Source organism: Mesocricetus auratus, unplaced genomic scaffold, assembly GCF_017639785.1.
Source record: "Mesocricetus auratus isolate SY011 unplaced genomic scaffold, BCM_Maur_2.0 Super-Scaffold_100025, whole genome shotgun sequence".
Taxonomy (NCBI): Eukaryota; Metazoa; Chordata; class Mammalia; order Rodentia; family Cricetidae; genus Mesocricetus; species Mesocricetus auratus.
This window is the reverse complement of record NW_024429206.1, coordinates 27,310,908-27,324,442: the sequence shown is the minus strand read 5'-3', so window position 1 is coordinate 27,324,442 and position 13,535 is coordinate 27,310,908. Positions and strand designations below refer to the sequence as shown.

At 54.7% G+C, this 13,535-nt stretch overlaps 1 protein-coding gene across 2 annotated transcripts; it reads left to right on the top strand.

The window, feature by feature from the left end:
* The first annotated feature begins 8,035 nt into the window (after positions 1 to 8,035).
* On the top strand, positions 8,036 to 12,288 carry Epo (erythropoietin). 2 transcript variants are annotated; one of them, XM_021233131.2, is made up of 5 exons: positions 8,036 to 8,048; positions 8,602 to 8,744; positions 9,200 to 9,286; positions 10,084 to 10,263; positions 11,368 to 12,288. In XM_021233131.2, the coding sequence occupies exons 1-5, from the start codon at positions 8,036 to 8,038 to the stop codon at positions 11,518 to 11,520; spliced, it is 576 nt and encodes a 191-aa protein (XP_021088790.1). In that variant the 3' UTR covers positions 11,521 to 12,288. The 2 variants fall into 2 exon arrangements, with proteins under 2 accessions (XP_021088790.1, XP_012976236.1); XM_013120782.2 differs by having other exon boundaries at positions 11,365 to 12,288.
* The last annotated feature ends 1,247 nt before the right edge of the window (positions 12,289 to 13,535 follow it).

Sequence of the window (13,535 nt, the reverse complement as noted above, 5' to 3'; positions counted from 1 at the left end):
TGTATCCACTGCACCGTCTTCTCAGCCTGTTTAAGAACTTGTTATGTAGTCTTGGCTGGCCTGGAACTCATTATGTAGTAGCTCAGGCCAACCCCAGACTTGTGGGTTATCCTAACACCTCTGTGGGCAATCCTCACGCCTCTGCCTACTGAGTGCTAGGTTGCAGGTTTATACTACCACACTTAGATTATCTGTCTGTCTGTCTGTTTGTCTGTCTGTCTATTCGCTTATTTAGGTTTTTCGAGACAGGGTTTCTCTGTATTGTTTTGGAAGCTGTCCTGGAACTCGCTCTGTAGACCAGGCTGGCCTTGAACGCACAGAGATCTGCCTGCCTCTGCTTCCTGAGTGTTGGGATTAAAGATGTGCACTATCACACTGGCTTAGAGTATTTTATTTTTGACCATGTATATCTCTGAGCATGGGTGTATATTCAGATGCCCAGAGGTATTGCATTCCCCAGGGAACTGGGGTTACAGGTGCTTGTGTGCCACCTGATGTGAATGAAGCCAGGACAAGAGAAACCTAACTGCTAGGCAGTCTGGCCTTCTATAGTTCTTTGAGACAAGGTTTCTATATATAGTGTCCAGGCTGACTGGCCTGATCCTCTTGCCTTCACTTCTTTTGTTTCTTTGAGACGGGGTTTCTCTGTGTAGTTCTAGTGGTCCTGGCACTCGCTCTGTACATCAGGCTGGCCTCGAACTCACAGAGATCCTCCTGCCTCTGCTGCCCGAGTGCTGGGATTAAAGGCGTGAGGCACCATCGCCGCCATCGCCTGGCTTGCTCCTTCACTTAAGCGCTAAGATTACAGGCAAGCGCCTCCATCAACCTTATCTTCAGGCCTTCCTTGATTTGGAGCCTCCTGGAAGCTGAAGAGCCGATGTGTCTCCCTGCACGTCTGTGTTCTTGACTCTGCTCTCCTGGCCAGAGCCCAGCCGAGCCGGGGCAGGCAGCCCTTTCGCATCCTTCGTACGTTCGTTCGCTTGGTTTGTCTTGGCAGCTCTCTCTCTCTCTCTCTCTCTCTCTCTCTCTCTCTCTCTCTCTCTCTCTCTCTCGCAGCCTCTGTTTGTTGTTTCTATTCCCTGTTTCCACACTGCTTGCAGTTGGGGCTTCCCTGGGTCACTGTCCGCAGACGTAGCCTTCAATGATGCCACCCAAGGGGGACCGACTCCCGGGACACTACTGTTTGAAAACTCGGCTGAAGCTGGGGGGGAGCGGGGCCCAGAGCAGGTAGGGCTGGTGTGGTCTGTGTGGTGTGGAAGGGTGGAAAGCCTGGGGCTGGTGTCCTTGGCCTTCGGAGAGCCCAGATTCACTTCTGTTTACTGAGCAGCTGCGGCCAGGAGTGCATCCCAGCACAGCACCCTTTACCGAACAGGTACAGAGCCACGGTGGACGCAGCACTATTTCTTCCTGCAGGGACTATCCCCCGAACAGGCACCGTGGCTCGTGCTGACAATCCCAGCTACTCAGGAGGCTGAGGCAGGAGGACTGTTACAAGCTCACGGCTAGCCTGGGCTATGTAATAAATTATAGGACAACTTGAGTAATTTAGAGACCCTGTCTCAAATTTTTGAAAGGAAATTATTTGACAGACATAAACATGTATCTTCCATTTCTAAAATCTATTGTGTCTGTTTGAGTCTGTTCTCTCCCTCCGTCCCTCATGTGGGTCCTGGGGGTCGGAGATCAAACTCAAGTGGTCAGGCTTGGCTGCCAGCACATCGGCCCCCGATCCATCAGTCACTAGACTACTGTTTAGCACCTACAGCACTCACTGAACGTCCGCTTGTCACAGGTAAGTGTGTTAGGTACCAGGTCTGCCGGAAAGAGTGATAAACTTGATGGTGTGAGATCTAACAGGAAGGAAAATAAATTTAACTTCTTTCTTCCCCTACCCCAAAACAGGGCCTCATGTAGCCCAGGCTAGCCTGGAAGTTGTTATGTAGCTGAAGGTGACCTCCTGCCTCCATATCCTGAGTGCTAGGACAGCAGGCGTGCCCCACCATGCTCTTGTTTTTGGGGGTGTTTGGGGGGATAGGGCAGGGGCGTGTGCACATACTCATGGAGGACAGAGGTCAACCTCAGGCGTCATTCCTCAGGAACTGTCCCCTGTGTGCTTTGAGAGAGTCTGTGGCTAGGACCTGGGACATGAGTTAGGCGGCTTGGTGGCTAGTGAGCTCCAGCAATCTGCCTGTTTCTAGCTTTCTAACCCCGAAGCCACAAAAGGACAGGCTCTTGTGCCTAGCTTTTTCTACACGGGGCTCATACTCGATCAGCCCGCACTTAACCAAGTGAGCCACGCCCCCAGCACCCATCTTTTCTTCTTGAGATAAGGCATAGTTCAGGCTGGCCTGGAACTCACGATTCTCTGGCTTCAGCCTCCCAAGTAGGTGGAATTACAGATGTGCACCGCAGCCCGGAGGCTGTCAGCAGACATTTCTGTCAGTTTTGTAGCATTCTTATTTCCTCTCAGTTCCCCCAAGGCTGAGAGTCTCCCCCACAACTCCCTCCCAGCCCCCTCCCGCACAGTCAACTCACTTTCCAGCACGGGAGGTCTCCTAGGCCGTTGGCTGGGCTCCCAAGCCCAGAAGCCACAGCCTGGAAGCTGGTCAGGGGAGGCTAAGCACCCCCCAGCTGGACTCCAGGCAGCTGGGGGCTCCGTGCTGACTAGGGTTTGCAACAGCTCAGGGGGGTTGTAAATTTGCTTTTTTTTTTTTTTTTTTGGATCCATGTAGTAGTTTTTCAGCCCCACTATGGGTCTCGTCACTGCTGTTTCTTTAGAGTTCAGCTCTGAAAGTAATAACGACTCCTCGTGACTAAGACCCCGTAGAACAGGGGTGGCTAGGTGTAGTCTATTCTCTCTCTCTGGGTCTCTCACCGTCTCTGTCCAAGGAGAGAGCACTGCCAACACCCACAGCTAAGTGGTGAGGGTACCTCTCAGGGAACCAGGCCGCACCCAGGAAGACAGAGGCTCCAACTGGTGGCACCGCTGTTTCATGGCTGGACGACCCCTGGGGGTGTGCAGGACTCAACTCTGATGCGTACGGTGGCCCTGGCGTGGTAAAACCTAACACATGCACACAAGGGATGACAACTTCCCGCTTGGGTGTGCGGAAAGGCTGTGTGGAGGAGAGGCCTGATGGGGTCTGAAGAAAAGAGGGAAACGGAGTGCGGAGGGCAAGCCTGGTGGAAACAGCCGTGGAAAACGGGGCCCCACGGGTCATCTAACCCAGCGCCTCTGGCGGGGGTCACAGCGTGGGGCTGGTGAGAGGACTCAGCTGGCCTTCAACCCCCGGGGCCTACGAGGCGGAAGGGGAGATCCAGGGCTTGTCAGTTGTCCTGTGACCTCTACACCTATGCCGTGGCACACGTGAGCATACCCCTGCACACACACACACACATACACACCAAATAAATACATGTAATAAGGGCGGTGTGACAGGCGCGGGTGATCTTGCTGGGCGGTGTGGGAAACCTGTGCGGTTCCCTGCTCGAGGGAGACAGGGCTGTGACTCGGTAGGTGGAGTGCTTGCCCAGCATGCACAAAGCCTTGTCCATCTTTAGCATCCCATAGACGGGGCGCGATGGTGCATGGTTACGATGCTAACTAGAGCTTAGGAAGAAGCAGGAGGAACCCGGGTTCAAGGCCAGCCTGGGATGTATGAGACCTTGTTTCACACAACAACAGAAGGTAAAAAGATCCTTGTTCAGGTTCATGATGTGAACTAGACTGTTCAGCGGGAAAATTAATGGAGTAGCAGGGTCAGGAAGGAAATGCCAGGGCTTTGGGGTTCTCCGTAGTGATGAGTTCTCAGTGACAAACCACGCGGCAGGATATAAGCAGGCTGGACACGCGGGAAGACAGGGGACAGACTTTGGTGCGGGGAGCTATAGAGAATTTGTTTTGCCTTCTCTTATCTCGTTCTCTTCTTGAGAGGGTCTCATGTAGCCCAGGCTAGTCTCCAGTTTACTGCATATCAGAAGATGGCCTTAGACTCTTGGTCCTTCTTGCCTGGGGTGACAGGTGCACCTACCGTACCCCGGCTGCTTTGGTTGTAGCTTCGAGACAGATCTTGCTGTGAAGCCCAGAACATGCTTTGTGACCCAGGCTGCCTGGAGCTCACTGTGATCCTCCTGCCTCTTCCTCTCAAGTGCTAGGATTGTAGGTGGGTGCCAGCACACTGGGTTGGCGGCCTCCCGTTTTCCTTCCTGTCCCTCAGAGTCACCTGTCTTCAGGTGCACAGACTGTGTTTGGCAGTATACCATGCATTTGAACTGGTTGGGTTCCCAGAGCCCCTCAGCCAACACCCAGGGGAGATCGTGTGGCGTTAGGATCAGGTGTGTCATGGACCGACCTGTCCTCTCTCTCTTTCCCCACAAATACAGTGGTAGCTCTCTCTCTCTCTCTCTCTCTGTTTCTCTGTCTCTCTCTGTCTCTCTGTCTCTCTCTGTCTCTGTCTCTGTCTGTCTCTGTCTGTCTGTCTCTCTCTCTCTCTCTCTCTCTCTCTCTCTCTCTCTCTCTCTCTCTCTCTCCAAAACCCCAGTGGACAGGCCACACGGTCCTGCTGTCTCCAGCATATAGAAGCTGGTGGCCTGGTCCCTCTTCTAGGGTTCTCTGTGGAGTTACTGGGAGAGAAGGGACAGGCCCTACAGCCCCAAAGGCTCCTCCTTCTGAGACTCAGGCCATGTCAGGTCACGTCGTCCCCCCTGCCCTTTCTCCTCCAGTAGATAGGTCAGAGCAGTGACGCAGGAGTCAGGGGCCCTGGAAAGAGCAGCCTGTTGGGAGGGGTGCGGTGGTCGGGACAGCTCACAGGCGGACGTGTGTGAACGTGTGTTCAGAGTCTGTCTCACAGCTGAGCCACGGTTGGGGAGCAGAGCTGGGTTCTGAGTGCTGAGCCTGGATGGCAGGTTCAGGAAGAAACTCTGAGAAGGCCCAGAGTGACAGAGAGACAGCCCAGAGGCAGCGGGGTCATGCTCATGTGACTTCCAGTCAGCTCACCAGAGCCGCCCCATGCCCCCCATCTTCACACACCATCTTCATCTCTCCACACCTTGTCTTGATCATGCTCTCCCCAGCCAAACCCCGCAGCTGCCTTCTCCCCCCTACCAGGCGCGTCCCAGGGACAGCCTGGCAGCCCCGACTGCTTATTGACAACTGCCACTTCCTGGTGCGCCTTCTGAGTCTCTCCTCCTTAGGCGTGTGTGTGTGTGTGTGTGTGTGTGTGTGTGTGTGTACACATGTGTGTGTGTGTGCTGGGGCATGTATGTTTGGGATGTCTTGCTCAGTTGCTCCTCCGTTTTGCTACTGTAACTGACTGTGTGCACGTCCATGGGTGTGACCGCCACATGGTACCCCTGTGGCAGTCAGAGGACGGCTCGCAGCGGCTGTTTCTCTACTTCCACAATGTGGGTCTCAGAGCTCAAACTCAGGCAGCAGACTTGTGGCGAGTACTGTTACCCAGGGCACCGTCATGTCCCTGGTCCCCCACCTTAGTTTTTGAGACAGGGTCTTAGTGAACCGGGACTTAATGATTTAGCTGGACTAGCTGTCCAGTGCATCCAGGGTCCCTCCAGTTCCCACCTCCCAGCCCAAGGGTGACAGTCACATGCCTCCTTGGGCAGCCTTTAGTGTGGGTACTGGGGACTCGAAATCAGGTCTTCATATATACGAAACAAACAATCACTAAGTCATTTCCTCAGCTTCCTCCCCTTATTCATATATATATATTTGCATATTGTATAATCATCATACATTAAAGATTATTTGTTTTGAATTTATATGTATGGGCACTTTACCTGGGTGTTTGCACACCATGTGTGTGCAGTACCTGCAGGGTCCAGAAGGAGGAACCAGAGTCTTTGAATCTGGAGTTTACACATAGTTATTAGTTGCCACAAGGTTGCCAGCGACCGAACCTGGGCCCCCTGCAACAGCAGCGCGTGCTCTTAACCCACAGTCATCTCTCCGGCCTCCTCCACTTGGCTCTTAATGCCATCTAAGGCCTCTGTGCACCGTCCGTCCCTCCCCGCTAGAGTGTCACCAGGGCAGGCATTCCTGACTGTGTCCTTCATGGCTGGGTGCCAGGCTCCTTCCCAGTCGGTGGTATATATTCCACAGACATTGCTTTTGTCTTTACCCCCCCCTCCCGGCCCCAGGGTTTCTCCGTGTAGCTTTGGAGCCTGTCCTGTAGGCCAGCCTTAACTTCACACTTTAAGATCAGATTTATATGTTTTGTTTTACGTGAGGGTGTGTTGCCTACACGTATGTATGTGTACCATATGTGTGCCGGGTGCCCACAGAGGTCAGAAGACGGCATCAGATTTCTTGGAACTGGGGTTATGGATGGTTGTGAACCACCACATGGATGCTGGGAATAGAACCTGGGTCCTCAGCAAGAGTAACGTATGCTCTTAACCCCTGAGTCATCTCTCTAACCCTCCTTTATCTTTTGAGGTAGAGCCTCAATATGTAGCCCAGGCTGGCCTCAGCCTCCTAAGAGCTGGGATGACAGGAGGACACCACCGCACCAGAATTTAGAAATTTCCTGAAAGAATGAATGAAATTTCCCTCTCTTAAAAAAAAAAAAAGCCCAAGTTATTCAGGATAGCTTTCAAGGCCGTTCTACAACCCGAGTCCTCCCTGGGAGCGCCATGGCCTGATGTCCTCATCCCTCCCTCCGTCCTGACACACCTGAGTCCCCTTCCACAGGCCTCAGGACACTTTCCAGGCAGACCGTTCAATCCTCAAGTCTGAGCTCCTAGTGATCTCTGCCATCCAGGCTGCCTCAACTTTCCCAGTCGGACATGAGCTTGCTCACCCTTACTGAGCTCTTACCATCTCAGATCTGCACACGCCAGTCACATACAGAACAGAGCTTGTCTTGCTGTTTACGGCAAGGGCAGGACTTAGGTGTTAATGCATCTTTTTTATCTTGCAAAGTGAATAAGGGTCTTGCACAAAGCAGATGTTAGTTCTGGGGACCTGACTTACCTGTAGAGCAATTACCTAGAATCCCCCAGTTAGGGGCTGGGGTGTGGCTCAGTGGTAGAGCACCTGCCTAGAATCCCCCAGTGAGGGGCTGGAGGTGTGGTTTAGCCTGGAGTGATTGCCTGGAGTCCCTCAATAAGGACATGGGAGCTCGGTTACAGAGCATTTGCCTAATGTAAAGAATGGGTTCGGGCCTTAGCACTGCAAAAACAAAAGCAAGAACCCAGTATCAACAAGCCCACGTGTCCTCAGCAACATGCCACAGGCTTTCTGTCCTGAAAGTTACCTTTCTGGATTTTTAGGGTCCTAGAAAACGAGGAGTGAGAGGGGGAACCCCACAGCCCTTTCTCGCTTGCGTCTGATTCCTCAGCAGGGACAACTCTGGCTTTTAGAGCAAGTCATAAGGAGAGGAAGCACTTGGGTTGCTTCCAGACTCCAGCCCTAGGTGTTTCTGATAAAATCCCTGTCCCGAGATAAGGACGCCCCCCAGAGGACGCGATCCGGTGCCCAGCCATTCATAGATCAGCTCCGCGCTTCAGTCTAGGCTTCCCGCACATCTCACAGACGTGCACCCCACTGGGCTCCCCTCCTGGAAATCAGAATCTGTCCACCCCCCCAAGGGAGACCCCCCTGACAGCGTGCGTGCCTGGAACAGCCCGCTCCACCCCAGCCAGCCCCAGACCCAGGCGTCCTGCCCCTTGCTCTGACCCCAGGTGGCCCCCACCCCTGGCGACCCCTCACGCACACACAGCCTCACCCCCACCCCCACCCGCGCACGCACACATGCTGATAACATCCCCGACCCCCGACCGGAGCCACAGTGTCCCCGGACCAAGCCTGGCCGGTGGCTCCGTCTTGCTGTGTTCCCGAACAGACCGGTGGCCGGGGGCCACTGCGTCCCCACGCTGCCCCTGCTCCCTGAACGGTGACCACCTTCTTTCAGGCGAGTGGGGTGACCTGGTCCCAGGGATCTTCTAAGGATGAAGACTAGCAGCGTGGACACTGGCCCAGCCCCGGGTCACTAAGAGGGCCCGGCAGCCAGGCGCGGAGATGGGGGTGCCCGGTGAGTATGCACAGGCTAGGGACCTGTGACCTCTGGGGCTCCTGTTTGAGCAAGGATTTACATTTGAAGCTATTGGCCAGGAAGTGGCCCTGTACAAGGACCTGCGACTCGCCAAGGATCAAGGAAGAGAGAGGGGGTGGGGTAGCCTCCACGTGCACTCCGGGGTTTGGGGAGCCCTCCCGTGAGTGACAAAAAGGGGGAGATCCAGAACAGGGATGAAGCTTAGGGTTTTAGGGAGTCGAGGCGCTGCCCCGTGGGCGAGGAGCTGCTGAAAGAATTACCTGCGTCCAGGAGCCCCAGCTTCTCAGGATCTGCCAGCCTCTGGCGCGCACTCACAGTGAAGTTTGGCCGAGAAGTGGATGCCGGTGGCTTGGGGGGTGGGGTGTGCAGCGCCGGGAGATAGAATGAAGGCCACTCAGGCAGAGCCTAAGCAGTTGCAAGGTCGGGGTCAGCAGAGACTGGAAGGGCAGAGGAGCCTCGCTGTGCAAACCGGTCTCTGGTCGTCCCACGGCCCTCCCCTCCCAGCCTCACACCCAGCCTGCCTTTCTTCTAGAACGTCCAACCCTGCTGCTTTTGCTGTCTTTGCTCCTGCTTCCCCTGGGCCTCCCAGTCCTCTGCGCTCCCCCACGCCTCATCTGCGACAGCCGAGTTCTGGAGAGGTACATCTTGGAGGCCAAGGAGGCAGAGAACGTCACGGTAAGCTTCCCGGCCCCACAAAAGAAAGACACTGGTTCTTGGGGAGCTAGGAGTTCGAGTTCCCTCCTAGTACTGCTTTTAGGGTCAAGATGGGATGTTTGTCCCTAGCCCTCTCCCATCCCCCTCTCCCGGGGATGAATCGGAGAGGGTTGTGGCTCAGGTTGGTAGAGTGCTTGCTTAGTGTGCAAGAAGCCCCGGGTTCAATTCCCCAGTACTGCATGAGCCATTTGTGGAGGCCCAAACCTACACTCTTAGTACTTGGGAGGTACAGTAGGAGGGTCAGAGATTCGGGGTGATCCTCGAGCTGAGGCCAGCCTGAGACTTGAAATTCTGACACGAAACTCTGTCCAAACAAGAAAGTGAGAAAGCATGCCCAGCAACAGTCAAAGACAAAGAGGGTCTCCTTGGCCCTTTGTGAGTGAAACCCTCGGGGGTCTTGACCCGGTGTCTTTTAGATGGGCTGTGCAGAAGGTCCCAGACTGAGCGAGAATATTACAGTCCCAGATACCAAAGTCAACTTCTATGCTTGGAAAAGAATGGCGGTGAGTTCTCTTTTCTTTTTTCTCCTTCCTAGAGGTGGGTGGGTCTCAGTCTGACACCTTGATAGTGTAGGAGAAAGAATGATAAAGACAATGGCTGATGGGACATGCTAACCCACCCACCAACCCACCCACCCGTCCATCCACCCACCCGTCCATCCACCCACCCGTCCATCCACCCACCCGTCCATCCACCCATCCACCCGTCCACCTGTCCATCCACCCGTCCACCCATCCATCCACCCGTCCACCCACCCACCCGTCCACCCACCCGTCCACCCACCCGTCCACCCACCCTTCCACCCACCCTTCCACCCACCCACCCATCCACCCACCCTTCCACCCACCCTTCCACCCACCCTTCCACCCACCCGTCCATCCACCCACCCGTCCATCCACCCACCCGTCCATCCACCCACCCGTCCACCCACCCACCCTTCCACCCGTCCACCCACCCTTCCACCCACCCGTCCATCCACCCACCCTTCCACCCACCCGTCCATCCACCCACCGGTCCATCCACCCACCCGTCCATCCACCCACCCTTCCACCCACCCGTCCATCCACCCACCCGTCCATCCACCCACCCGTCCATCCACCCACCCGTCCATCCACCCACCCGTCCATCCACCCACCCGTCCATCCACCCACCCGTCCATCCACCTACCCATTCACCCACTCACCCATGCCTTACTGTGTGCTTTTCTGTTCTGTCCACCTAGCCGCTAGGGTGTCCGATAGCCAGGGAGACACAGGGAAGGACTCTGGCTGGCTCTTTCTAAACCTTTTGCCTCCTCTAGGTGGAAGAACAGGCCGTCGAAGCTTGGCAAGGCCTGTCTCTGCTCTCAGAAGCTGTCCTGCGGGGCCAGGCACTGCTAGCCAACTCCTCCCAACCTCCAGAGACGCTTCAGCTGCATATAGACAAAGCCATCAGCGGCCTGCGCAGCCTGACTTCCCTGCTCCGGGTGCTGGGAGCCCAGGTGAGTAGGTGTGGGCTCTGTCACTGGCCCTTTGCACAGGGTGGGCCAGGAATCGTTAAAGAACACTGTGGGCTGAGTCTGGGTAAAGGGGCCTGCCACCAAGCCTGATGCCCTGAGTTTAATATCCCCAGAAGTCACACCGTGACTGGTCTCTCAAGTTGGTCTCTCACCTCCACTCACGTGCCGTGGTACACATGCATATATAAATGAAGTGGTGTAATAACACATTTAAAGCAAAGGATATAGCCGGGCGTTGGTGGCGCACGCCTTTAATCCCAGCACTCTGGAGGCAGAGGCAGGCGGATCTCTGTGAGTTCAAGGCCAGCCTGGGCTACAGAGCGAGTGCCAGGACAGCCTCCAAAGCCACAGAGAAACCCTGTCTCGAAAAACCAAGCAACCAAACAACCAAACAAAAACCAAGAAAGCAAAGGATGCGGAGAGCTCAGGCTGCCAGGCGGGGTGGTGGCGTGCTTGCTGCACAAATGTGAGTTCAATCTCCAGCGTTTCTGTTAACAAACCAAAACAAGCAAACCAAAAGTGGCTGAGGAGGAACACGCATGTAAGCCCCGAGCTGGGAGATTCCTGGGACTCACTGGCCAGCCAGTCCTGCTCAGTCGGTGAGCTCCAGGTTCGGTGAAAGATGCAGGAGGCAGCCGGGCGTTGGTGGCGCACGCCTTTAATCCCAGCACTCGGGAGGCAGAGGCAGGCGGATCTCTGTGAGTTCGAGGCTTCCTGGTCTACAAAGTGAGTTCCAGGACAGAGAAACCCTGTCTCGAAAAACCAAAAAAAAAAAAAAAAAAAAAAAAAAAAGATGCAGGAGGTGCTTGCTGCCCTCCCAGAGCTCAGTTCCCAGCACCCACATTAGGTCCCACAGCTGCCCTTGAGTCCAGCTCTCAGGATCCGGGGCTGGATGCTGAGCTCCTGGCCCTGCACTGCAGGTGCACATCTGGTCAGTGGAAAGTGGCTAGGAAGGCATGCCTGTGGTCTCTACACCCACACGTGTGTACACACACCCCCATGATCCTGAGGACTCTCTCCACCCCCATCTGTCCATGTCACGCTCTGTCTGCAGTCCTCAGACACCCTCTTTTCTCTCGACAGAAGGAATCGCTGTTACCTCCAGATGCTACCCCTCCTGCTCCACTCCGAACACTCACGGTGGATACTTTCTGCAAACTCTTCCGGGTCTACTCCAACTTCCTCCGGGGCAAACTGAAGCTGTACACAGGGGAGGCCTGCAGGAGAGGGGACAGGTGAGCCACCGCTGCGATGAAGCCACCAACCTCGCTCCCCATCACCGCCTGTGTCACGCCAACCCTCTGTCACTCCCAACCCTCATCAAAGGGGTTGTGACTCTCCTCACCAGCTTGTCCTACGGACACTCCAGCACCAGCAGTGATCTCCTGGGGGGCCAGAAGAACTTTCCAGAGCTCCATTCTGAAATCTAAAGATGTCCCTGGGCCGGCCTGAGGCCCCGAGCAGGAGAGACTCAGAGAACCATCTTGGATTTGTTTGTTTTGGTTGAGACAGGAAGGTCCCACATAGCCCAGGCTGGCCTGGAGCTTGCTATGTAGCCAAGGATGACTTTGGACTCCTGATCTTCCTGCTTCCATTTCCTGAGTGCTGGGATTGCAAGCGTGCACCACCCCCGCCCCGCTTATGGGCGCGGGAGATGGAAGCTGTGCTGGTGCATTCTAGGCAGGCACTCTTCCAATGGAACTATACACGCAGCCCCCAGAGACCGGCTTAGAACTCAGGGACCGAGACATCGAAGCACAGTTAGTGCTCTGGCGGAACTGCGCCCCTACAGGACAAGCTTCGGGGCTCTACAAAGAGAATTTAGGGGGCAAGGCATGAATTTTCCAGGTCTCATGGGCTCTCTCTCCCCTGACCCCATGTCCTAGTGGACAGTAGAGGGCATGGAACCCTGAAGATAAAAGGCAACTGACTCAGCTTTCATGGGAGGGAAGGGGTTTGAAGTTTTGTGTCTCTTAAAATGCCACTGGCAACAGCTGAAATCACCAACATGGCTCCTGGCTTGTCTGTCTTCATGGGTGCCCCCCAACTTTCCTGGCTCTATCCCCCCACTTGGTAGCAAAGCATCGGATCTGGGAAACCAGAGGGGGAGGGGGTTGGGCCCTACGTGCTGCCTCGCATGGCCTGTCTGACCTCTTGACCTCACTGGGCTTGAGGCCACAATGCCTGCCCACGCTGGTCAATAAGCAGGCTCCATTCAAGGCTGTCTCTTAGTGGGCAGCTGCCAACCCACTAGGATAAGTGCTGAGTGAGAAAACAGGAGTCTGTACATAGGGGCTCCCTTCAGGAATGGCTGGCAAGGGCCAACCCTGGTTAATGGATCAGTGTGTCCCTAGCACCAGTCCCTTACCTGAGGATATAAACCCCTGCGTTCTTCATCTTCTGAAGGTTTCCCCTGCAACTCGCAGGATAGTCGATAGATGGAGGGGTGATGGGTACCACTGCCAAGGGACGAGGGCGACTCTAGATTGTTCTTTAGACTTCCTTCCCCAACGTAGTGCTTCAGGTGGGAAGTCATGCTCAGGAGAGACCCACACAAACCAAAGATGGTGTACATTGTGACAGGACCCCAACCCTGGCTGTTATCCTACGTGGCTGTCATTCAATGTTTCCAAAACAAGACATTTAGAATCCAGCCTGAAAGCTCAGCTCGGTATTCAAAAGAGAGCATTTTTTTTTTTTTTTACAATCCACTGCAGGAAAAATTGCACGCTCATTGATGGAGTTGGGGGCTGGAGAGAATTTACTAGGGGTGTGTGTGTGTGTGTGTGTGTGTGTGTGCTCGCCTGCTCATGTGTCTGTAGTTAAGGTGGGAGGAGTCTGCAAAGGGGAAGACTCAGAAGAATTTTGGGGGAGGTGAACTTAACTCTTGGACTACGGTGCCCTCTTCAGGCGCAGTTGGGAACTGTTACTCTTAGGGAGCCTCCCAAGCAATCTCTTTTCCCGGGCTCCTTTATTTCAGTACGATGTTTTATGGCAGACATCCGATTTTTGCCTCCATTGCTATGAGCGGGCAGAAATCTCGTTTGTGGGCCGTTGGAGATGGAATTAACAGACTCGAGGGTGGGGTTGGTATTTTTGTTTGTCTGTTTGGTTTTTGGACTCAAACAGGGGCTAAATTGTCAGGCAGTCCTAGAACTTAGAATTTCCCTGCCTTTCCCAAGTTCTGGGAGTGCGGGCCTGGATCACTATATCTGGCTTAGTTTTGTTATTTTTTTTTGTAACTGAACCTTGTG

Coding starts and splice junctions, on each gene's coding strand:
- Epo (XM_013120782.2), top strand. Junction 8,745..9,199: donor AGGAGGCAGAGAACGTCACG/GTAAGCTTCCCG, acceptor GGTGTCTTTTAG/ATGGGCTGTGCAGAAGGTCC. Junction 9,287..10,083: donor ATGCTTGGAAAAGAATGGCG/GTGAGTTCTCTT, acceptor TGCCTCCTCTAG/GTGGAAGAACAGGCCGTCGA.